The sequence below is a fragment of the Gracilinanus agilis genome, chromosome 5 (genome assembly GCF_016433145.1).
Source record: "Gracilinanus agilis isolate LMUSP501 chromosome 5, AgileGrace, whole genome shotgun sequence".
Taxonomy (NCBI): domain Eukaryota; kingdom Metazoa; phylum Chordata; class Mammalia; order Didelphimorphia; family Didelphidae; genus Gracilinanus; species Gracilinanus agilis.
Window position 1 is genome coordinate 228,584,122 of NC_058134.1, and position 10,671 is coordinate 228,594,792.

A 10,671-nucleotide genomic window follows, 5' to 3' on the forward strand; every position below is an offset into this window, starting at 1 on the left:
CTGTGCCAGAGGTCAGTCAGAGTTCTTCCTCACAGGCTTCTCGTTAGCCCAGCGTTGTTTCACCTTATTTAACTTGAAGCTCCATTATTCTTATTTGACCATCAATAATGACCATTATCAATAACTAGCATTTGTAAACTGCTTTAAGATTCGCAAAGAGCTTTGGGTATGTTATCTCATTCTATCCTCTCGACAGTACTGGGTGGTAAGAGTAATTATTTTCTCTGTTTTCTGAGCAAGAAAACAGAAGTTAAGAGAGATTTAAATGACTTGCACTGGGATACTGAATTAGATCTTCTGGATTTGTAGTCTAACTCTATCTACTGTGCCACCCAGCTGCCCCAACTTCATCCTATCATGAGCTGTTTCATTCTTGGCTAAACCCAAAGGAGGCCTAGATGAGCATTGCTCCATTGACTCTAGTTTAAATTATAGGTTATTGATTATTTCCATTAGCTTTTTAGTTTAATTTTTTTACTAGCAATTCATTAGTGTCCCAATTTTTCCACAACCCCTCCAACATTCATTATTTTCCTTTACTGTCATATTGGCCAATCTGCTAGGCATGAGATGGTATCTCAGAGTTGTTTTGATTTGCATTTCTCTAATCAAGAAGGATTTAGAACATTTTTTCATTTGATTATTGGTAGTTTTGAGTTCTTCACCTGAAAACTGGCTATTCATATCCCTTAACCACTTGTCAATTGGGAAATGATTTAATTTCTTATAGATTTGACTTAGTTCTTTGTATATTTGAGAAATTAGACTTTCGCCAGAGAATTTTGATTAAAAAAAAACTTTTTCCTAGTTTGTTTCTTCCCTTCTAATTTTGTTTTCATTGGTTTTGTTTGTATAAAACCTTTTTTAATTTAATATAATCAAAATCATTCATTTTACATCTTGTAATGTTCTCTATCTCTTGCTTGTTCTTAAAATCTTTCCTTCCCCATAGGTCTGACACATAAACTATTCCTTGTTCACCTAATTTACTTATAATATCTTTTTATGTTTAAATCATATACCCATTTTGAACTTATCTTAGTATAGGGTGTGAGATACTGATCTAAACCTAATTTTTGCCACACTGTTTTCCAATTTTCCCACCATTTTTTGGTCAAATAATGGGTTCTTATTCCAAAAGCTGGGATCTTTGGGTTTGTCAAACACAAGATTGCTAAGGTTATTTACCTCTAGTCTATTCTACTGATCCACCCTTCTATCTCTTAGCCAGTACCATATGGTTTTGATGATCACTGTTTTATAGTATAGTTTAAGGTCTGGTACTGCTAGGCCACCATCCTTCACTTTTTTTTTTTTTTCATTATTTCCTGTGGGAAACCAATAAGAGAAACAGTCTTAAATAGATAAAATCTGAGACTCTTCTTTTGAGTGACCCCTTTTGTGATCCACACCTTTTCTTGTTGAAAAGTANGACTGATTATTGCTTTAGACAGTAACAGTAACAAAAATAATGTTTAGAAAGCCTCTAATTATATTCTGCAACTAAACTGCCATTTGTAAATGGAAAAGAAAAAAAAAAGAAAAATACAGAAATATAAATGAAAAATTTGTTTTAGCCGAGACCAAGGCAGGAATTTGTTTTGCTTGATTCTGCACATTGCTTTTCTTTTTTTTTTCTCCCTCTGGTAGAGGAGTGGGAAGTGGGAAGGAGAGAAAAAAATATGGTCGTTAGTTGGAAAAAAATACGTCAATGAATCGCTTTAATCGTTTTTTTAAAAGCTTTTTACAACAGTTACTTCTTAATATACCTCGATTAGAGACCAGTTCAGCAAAGCCTTTGATACAGCAACTGTCTGACAATGAACGGGAAGTGCCCGCCATCTTTCTATCCAAGAGTAGGGAGATGGGGACCATCATCCGTTCTCTGTGACTACAATTTAAACCAGTCATTGAAATCATACCCTGGAAAAAGAGAGGTAGTCACAGCTTTCTCTATGTCCCACGCTGTCAACACTTAGAAGAATGGATCTCTAACATACATATTTCATTAGCAACATGCTATTTGAATCTGATCTCCACTATTGGCTTTACCAATAGAATCATCCCTCCCACAGCTACCTGCCACACTCGGGTGATATTTAGCAGGTACACACACCTGGTGCTGGTTTAATCAAACTGAATTTGCTCCTGGAATCCAAACTCAAATGTTTCTCCCCAAAAAGGCCAGGGCAACTATCTCCAACAGGCTGGTGGGAAAAGAGGGCTGCTAAGGGTCAACTTTAATTAGATTGTATCTGTTTGTGCACAGCATTACTGGAAAAATGACTGCTCACCTCCTGCCCATCATTGCACTGTTGATTATCATGTACCTCAAATTCTAGTCCAGCTCTGCTCTCATTCTTTTTATCCATGGGTGTCCAGCCTGTGCCAGAGGTCAGTCAGAGTTCTTCCTCACAGGCTTCTCGTTAGCCCAGCGTTGTTTCACCTTATTTAACTTGAAGCTCCATTATTCTTATTTGACCATCAATAATGACCATTATCAATAACTAGCATTTGTAAACTGCTTTAAGATTCGCAAAGAGCTTTGGGTATGTTATCTCATTCTATCCTCTCGACAGTACTGGGTGGTAAGAGTAATTATTTTCTCTGTTTTCTGAGCAAGAAAACAGAAGTTAAGAGAGATTTAAATGACTTGCACTGGGATACTGAATTAGATCTTCTGGATTTGTAGTCTAACTCTATCTACTGTGCCACCCAGCTGCCCCAACTTCATCCTATCATGAGCTGTTTCATTCTTGGCTAAACCCAAAGGAGGCCTAGATGAGCATTGCTCCATTGACTCTAGTTTAAATTATAGGTTATTGATTATTTCCATTAGCTTTTTAGTTTAATTTTTTTACTAGCAATTCATTAGTGTCCCAATTTTTCCACAACCCCTCCAACATTCATTATTTTCCTTTACTGTCATATTGGCCAATCTGCTAGGCATGAGATGGTATCTCAGAGTTGTTTTGATTTGCATTTCTCTAATCAAGAAGGATTTAGAACATTTTTTCATTTGATTATTGGTAGTTTTGAGTTCTTCACCTGAAAACTGGCTATTCATATCCCTTAACCACTTGTCAATTGGGAAATGATTTAATTTCTTATAGATTTGACTTAGTTCTTTGTATATTTGAGAAATTAGACTTTCGCCAGAGAATTTTGATTAAAAAAAAACTTTTTCCTAGTTTGTTTCTTCCCTTCTAATTTTGTTTTCATTGGTTTTGTTTGTATAAAACCTTTTTTAATTTAATATAATCAAAATCATTCATTTTACATCTTGTAATGTTCTCTATCTCTTGCTTGTTCTTAAAATCTTTCCTTCCCCATAGGTCTGACACATAAACTATTCCTTGTTCACCTAATTTACTTATAATATCTTTTTATGTTTAAATCATATACCCATTTTGAACTTATCTTAGTATAGGGTGTGAGATACTGATCTAAACCTAATTTTTGCCACACTGTTTTCCAATTTTCCCACCATTTTTTGGTCAAATAATGGGTTCTTATTCCAAAAGCTGGGATCTTTGGGTTTGTCAAACACAAGATTGCTAAGGTTATTTACCTCTAGTCTATTCTACTGATCCACCCTTCTATCTCTTAGCCAGTACCATATGGTTTTGATGATCACTGTTTTATAGTATAGTTTAAGGTCTGGTACTGCTAGGCCACCATCCTTCACTTTTTTTTTTTTTCATTATTTCCTGTGGGAAACCAATAAGAGAAACAGTCTTAAATAGATAAAATCTGAGACTCTTCTTTTGAGTGACCCCTTTTGTGATCCACACCTTTTCTTGTTGAAAAGTATTGTGGCCTTAATGAAAAGCTTTAAACTCCTAGCAAATCAGCAGTCAAGAGGTTAACATTCTCTCCTTTGGTTAGAAATACAACTGTTTTTGTTTCAAAAATAGTTTCTAGACAAGTCAAGGTCAATAATGAACAAAATTTAGACAAAACCTCCTCTAGTGGGGGCTATTTGTCCCTGAGAAAGTATTCCCAGACTTAGCTTTCGATAATGGGCCAGCCAAAATTCAGCCTTGGCCTTGTTCTATTCTGAAGCCAATGAGACCTTTTGTGTTTTGATATGACATAATCCGTATTTTTGCACAATTGCGAAGTTTCGGGGGGGTGCTTTTGGGTGAAAGGGAGTTTGAACTTTTATATATAATAAACTTGTGACTCAATGGCACTTTGGAGAAGCAGCTACCGAGTTAGCAATCAAGATCGTCTCCCATGTGCCGATATTTCTTTTATCTACTAAGCCATCCTTATCAGATTATGTGGAGATGATAGATCTTGACAATTTCCCTTGATATTCTTGATCTTTTGCTCTTCCAGATAAATTTTGTTATTATTTTTCTAATTCTCTAAAATAATTTTTTGGTAGTTTGATAGCTATGTCCCTGAATAAGTAAATTAATTTAGGTAGGATTGTCATTTTTAGTATATTAGCTCATCCTACCCACGAGCAAGTAATGTTTTTCCAATTGTTTAGAACTAGTTTTATTTATATGGAAAGTGCTTTGTAATTGTGTTCATATAATTCCTGTGTTTGTCTGGGTAGATAGATTTCCAAATATTTTATAATGTCTAGAGTGATTTGAAATGGAGTTTCTCTAACTCTTGCTGCTGATTTTTATTGGAAATATTTAGAAATATTGATGATTTGTATGGGTTTATTTTGTATCCTGCAACTTTGCTAAAGTTTAGTTTAAATAATAGGAACAGGAGCAGCTAGGCAGTACAGTAGATAGTATAGTAGGCCCAGAATTGGGAAGTCCTAGGTTCAAATCTGGCCTCTGATCCTGGGCAAGTCACTTAGCCCCAATTGCCTACTAAGAAGGCAAAAAAAAATTTTTTTTATATAAATAATAAGCTCAGCTCTCTTTAAAGATACTGTGGTACGATAGAAAGATTATTGGCTCTGGAGTCAAAATATCTGAGTTCAAATCTCACTGCTGGTGCCTATAATCTATGTAACTTTGAGCAAGTCACCTACTCTCCCTTGGCCTCAGTTTTCTCAGCTATAAAATGAGGAAGTTGGATTAGATGGTTTCTTTGGTCCCTTCCATCTCTAGAGTTATGATTCTAGATTCTAGAGGCTCTAGGCTCTACTACTAGAAGAGTAAAATTCCCAAAGGTTTCTAAAAGACATATGTTAGAATTGGCTATCTTGATTCCATTGTCCTAAGATTATAGGAATTACACCTGGGAGGGTGCTTAGAGACCATCTACCACTCTTCTTCGGCCCGGGATCCAATACTTAGTATTGATGTTCAGACAGAATTTAAGGTTTAACAAAGTAGCAGTAGACCATATTTCTAGTCACACAAGTGACAGATGTGGTGAATACAAAATTCTGATGCATTTATTATTTAATACTAAACACAGAGCAAAGTCCAACCTTGAAGTCCCCAATAATACTTCTCTGATGTTTATGTTCAGGCCATATAAAATTCCTTGAGAGAAGGAATCACAGAGATCATTTAATTCGATGATCTTTAGATTATGAGTAGCAACTCCAGTACTCCACCAGATCTAAATGAAGGAGAAAACAGGAAGAAGCTTTCTTGACAAAGGTGTTTACCATCGTCTTGGAGGAGATTTTGCAGGTATCCCAATGAAAGAAGGATTCCCTATGAAAGGTAAGACCATCCTGCTGTTTTGTTTGCTGATGACATTGTGCTGGTAGCATCAAGTCTTGGAACTCTAGAATATCCTCACAAAGAGATCCATTGGTCACTCAGAGACAAAAACAAAGTAGATGGCTCTGTATTGCCCTTAGGATAACCTGCAGTTGGTGTAAGCAGAGATATGAAAAATTTGGAAGATTCTTTTAGAAAAGGGAGCTATCAATCAATAAGCATTAATTAAATGGCTACCCAGAGTCAGGTATTTGGCCAGTTGCTGAAGATACAAAGACAAATAAAATTTGGAAGAGAATTAAATGTGGAAAGATGAGAATATTAAATGTGGAGAGGATGAGTAACATCTGGGAGAAGAGAAAGGATTTTATTCTTCCAGAGTTTAGAAGGGGACTAAATGTCATCACCTGAAGAAGGATTGGAGAATGACAATGGGGTATTATCCAGAAAATCCCAACCTATAAGTCAGAGCCCAGTGGAAGGTCTAATTAAGGAGAAGTGGTCCTGGGGACCCCCTGGAAGATATTATTTAATTCTTTAAATATGTACCAAGTCTGTATACATTTGTAAATTCCCTCCTTTTAAAGTAAAATTTAATCAAGTGCTTGAAAAGATCAATGGGTTGATGAGCAATGGACGAGATAGAAAAATGGGCAGCAGCAGCAGAGAAATGCCAGAATTCAGGGGAACAGCCTTTGGCAGAGATACTTTCCTGCCTTTTGACTTTTGTGGTGTCAGAAAAACATGAACTCAGATGAGTTAGGGAGCCAAATTCCATTTTATTACAATAAGTTTGTCAGATTCTTGACTGATAACAGATCTTGATCATGGAGAAACCATGAGGACCCTGAACACCTGGTTGGAGTGTCGGGAAGAAAAGTGAAAAGAATGGAGACTTAAGATTTCATCAGAATGCCAAAAAGTTCTATGACACACAACAAGATTAGCAACTCCTATTATAAGACAATAATTACAATATAAGGCAGAACTGGAAAAAACCCTGAACTTGAAGTTGGGAAATTTGAGTTCCATTTCTACCTCTGATTTGTTAACTGTGTAACTATAAGCAAGTGATTTTTACTGCTCTGAGCCTCCATTTTCTCATCTGAAAAATGGGAAAATAACACATTTTTAAATAAGGTTTTTATAAGGATTACCATAAGAAGTTTTATAAACTCTAAAACATCATACAAATTAAAGTTATTATTATGAAAGTAGAAAGATACTTCTTATGTCAATAATGAAATGAATTTTTATGTTTTTACACTTGATCTTAGCCAAAAGGCCGAGAAGCGATGAACTTTTATGTTTTTAGAGTATTTATATCTTGAAGAGAAAAATGCCAAAGGCAATAATTTTAAAGAAATTTAATTTTTAAACATTTGAACTTATCATTGAAAATGTCTTCATTTACAGAATTCCTTCCAACTTCCTAAGTAGTGTACACCATTCAATTACAAGGCATACCAACAAAGAAACTGAGTTAATTTTGCTTGATTTGAGAGGAAAGCCCTTATAGGAATTTCTGATGCCCACAAAACTCTGTAATGGGGAAAGAAGGAAGACAGGCAGGTCTCCTAGCAGTCAGAGTAACCTAGGTCATGGTTGTTGCTATACATGTGATTATAATTGGCATTCCAGTTATTTAAATTGAGTTGTTCTTGGTCAGATTGAATATATTGTGAATAGATTATTTCTTTTCCTAAGAAAAAAGGTGGGGAGAGTCTCTGAAGGATGACCTCACTGAACTGATAGGTTAGCTTCCTGCGGATTTTAGTGATTTCCCCAGTTCTTCCATAGTTCCTCAAGGCTCTGGCCATTTTTTGGTAAGTCATGGTCTTGCGGTTGCCTTTCCTTCTTCCCCAAAGTTCTGCAAGTTTCTCTTTATTTTTGGAAACAAACTGGAAGACTCCCTTTGACTTATCTACCCATTGGATACACGATGTCATCTCAGGATCACACAAAGACTCGTGAAGGTATTCAAACAGTCGGAGCTTCTTTCTCCCTAAATGTAGAATAAAACATGTCATGGACTGGAATATCCCCCAGAAGTATTATGTGCGAAGTTCTATAAATGCACCCTTCCTGGATTCTAAGTGAGCACACAGTGCTGGAAACAATTCCCTGTCTGTGTTACCTTCTAGAAATTTATTTTCTGAGGCATGTCCTGGTGCTTGAAGGCCATTGAAGTAGGCTCCTAAAATCCAAGAGGTCCTCCAACAAGAGAATTATTGCAGATATTAGCTGACTATACCACAATTTGGCATGTCAATAGGATTCCTTATTAGTAAATTTAAATTGAAGTGTTTACGAAACACCTTCCTTTGTAAAGAAACCTAGAGACTTCTTATTGCTATATAGATCTATTTATCATTCTGCTGGTTTTTATTAAGCATGCCTTCTCCATTCATAGTTATACACCAAAGTTCCTTTGAGCATAGCAAAATGGATAAAGCAAATGATTCCATCCTTTTTTTTTAAAGCCTTTATGTCTTAGGATCAATACTGTGTATTGGATCTAAGGCAGAAGAAGGATAAGAATTAGGCAATGGATGTTAAGTGACTTGTCTAGGGTCACAGGCATAGAAAGTATCTGAGATAAGATTTGAACCCAGAACCTCTCGTCTCTAGGCTGGGCTCTCAATTCCCTGAACCACCTCACTGCCCCCCACAAGTGATATTCTAAAAAGAAGGTTCTGATACCAACCATTTTCAGGATGAACACTTATGTAAAAAAAAAAAAAAAGCTTAATTTAGGGTGTTGAAAAAACCCCAACTCTCTTCTTGAAGAAGCTATAATGGAATAAGAGACAAATCACAGGATATATCATCAGATCTAACCTTACCATTTACTTATGAATCCAAACTTTCTTGAGAACACAATTTTTGACCATTTTGATAAGGTATAAAAAAGATTATTGTAGACACAATGACATTTTTAATTGCCATGATAGTATATGGGACTCTTTTCTAGCAATCCAGATCTTTACAATGCATGATAAATGAAGATGTTGGCTAAGAAACCTTGATAGAATTTTATGCCCAATGGGACAGAAAAAGAAATAAGCCTTTCTGATGGGCAGAAAAGTGAGTGACTACACAATTGTGACAGTGTTGTTCTCCTATGAGTTCCCTTAGCTTCAGTTTCCACTTTTTACAGCCTCTGGTGCATTCTGAACAAAATGGAATTTTGGATTCCCAGGCAATTGCTTTATTGGACATGTAGAAAAACTCCATGGGGAATAGTGTTCTTGCATCATTCATCATTCATTTAAGAACATCAGAGGTTTTGTAACTAACCTTATCTTTTGGATGCTACAATCTCCAACTTATGAATTGAGAAATATAAGGGACTTACCAAAGAACAGAGGATGAATTAAAGTTGGATACTAAGAGATCAGAACTCCTGTGACCCCCTGGCCACTACTTGGGACTTCTTCCATTTTCAGATCCTTTATAGCCAGAACCATTTACTAAGTGCCTCATTTCATCCAGCCCCTTGCTAGACAGCACACTAAGAGAACAATCTGAAAATGCTCACTGAGGCTCAGGGGCTCACACTGGATGAGATTATGGAAAGAAATCCTGAGCAGAAGGCGGCCAATTCTCCCTCCTTAGACTTTGGGTGTAAATACAGTAAAATACGAGGACCTAATAGGATTTTGCAAAATGCTTGTATATTCCTATAGGAACTATGGGAGATGAATAAATGAAAAAAAAAAACATTTTTCAAGTGCTCCCTATTTGCCAAATACTATACTGAGCCCTGGGGATCCAGATAGGAAAGAGAGCTGGTCTCTGTCCATAAGGGTCTTCATTTTAATATAGGAAGATGAGCTACGGAGAGGACTGGGGGCCAGGGAGGGGGACTTTGGTCCTGAATGTTACAGAAACAATGAGGGGGACTTTGGAGTGGATTATCACAGTCCTTCCAGGAAGAATGACAAAGTTGGTGCTTTGAAGCATCACACAGAGTTTACTCTAGAGACAGGGACCACCGAGATCTGACTACGACGAACTCTGGCTAGGTGCATCCATCAGACAGAATCAATTCATTCACTAGTAACGATGAGGGGAATATTTTAAAATACACTTAAAAACTAGACTATGAAACCTCCTCGAAACCCTTTTGAACTAATATGCTGATATTTGAACAAATAGATTAATATTAATAGGCCACTACAAATACACCAAATCCCAGATCGATCGACACACCTTTGCCTCCTCTTGGCTGGACAGGAGCCGTCTGCACCCCCTGGTTTTCGGTCATATTCTGCAGAGCATGATGGAGGCTTCCTTCAAAATAGAAGTCAGTAGCACTATTCTAACGATAAAGTAAGATAAAGACTTAATCAGCAGGGAACCCCCCTGAGAGATGAATGGCTGAATTAGGAGCCCCTAGAGACATTTTCCTTCTCCAGTGGTTGCTAGAATGTGGTTGGAGTGGCCGAGTTTAATCATAACTTGCTTCTTTCCTTTGAGGACAGGAAGGATCTGCGAGCTGATTATTAACAGATGGTAAGCCAGAGTACTCTGGTGAGTCACTGGACAAGTCCCCACTGGCTCGTTGGACAGCTTGTAGCCTTTGCAGATTTCTGAGGAAAAGGAGAAGCAATAACCTATGGCCCCCGTGGCCTGATAGTGTCCGGTTTTGCTGGCCGGCTTTGTAGAAGCAGCCTGGCTCTCGCTTATGGGAATGGAGCAGAATAATAATAACGATGACCACCATTATTATTATTGTAGTGAGGGCTAGCTTTTAAATTGTGCCAGGAAACTGACATGGTGTCCTATTTGATCTAGAGACTAATAGCTCCCCACCTTCTAATGATTCTCTTATAATTAATTATAATCATATAGTATAATTATATTATATAATTATATAAATTTACATCATATATTATATGCTATACATATAATTATATATTATGCAAATAATTATATAATTAAATATGTTATATTATATATTATATGATATGTATATAATTATATAATGACATTATATAATTATATAAATTATGTT

General features: G+C 36.4%; 1 protein-coding gene and 1 pseudogene across 1 annotated transcript; both read right to left on the reverse strand.

Moving 5' to 3' along the window:
- Positions 1-6,811: 6,811 nt before the first annotated feature.
- On the reverse strand, positions 6,812-6,948 carry LOC123250830 (annotated as a pseudogene).
- A 280-nt stretch (positions 6,949-7,228) lies between these two features.
- Positions 7,229-10,380, reverse strand: SPIC (Spi-C transcription factor). Its single transcript, XM_044679151.1, has 3 exons — positions 10,120-10,380; positions 9,867-9,975; positions 7,229-7,656 (listed from the first exon to the last, which is right to left on the reverse strand). The coding sequence occupies exons 1-3, from the start codon at positions 10,378-10,380 to the stop codon at positions 7,229-7,231; spliced, it is 798 nt and encodes a 265-aa protein (XP_044535086.1).
- Between the last annotated feature and the right edge of the window lie 291 nt (positions 10,381-10,671).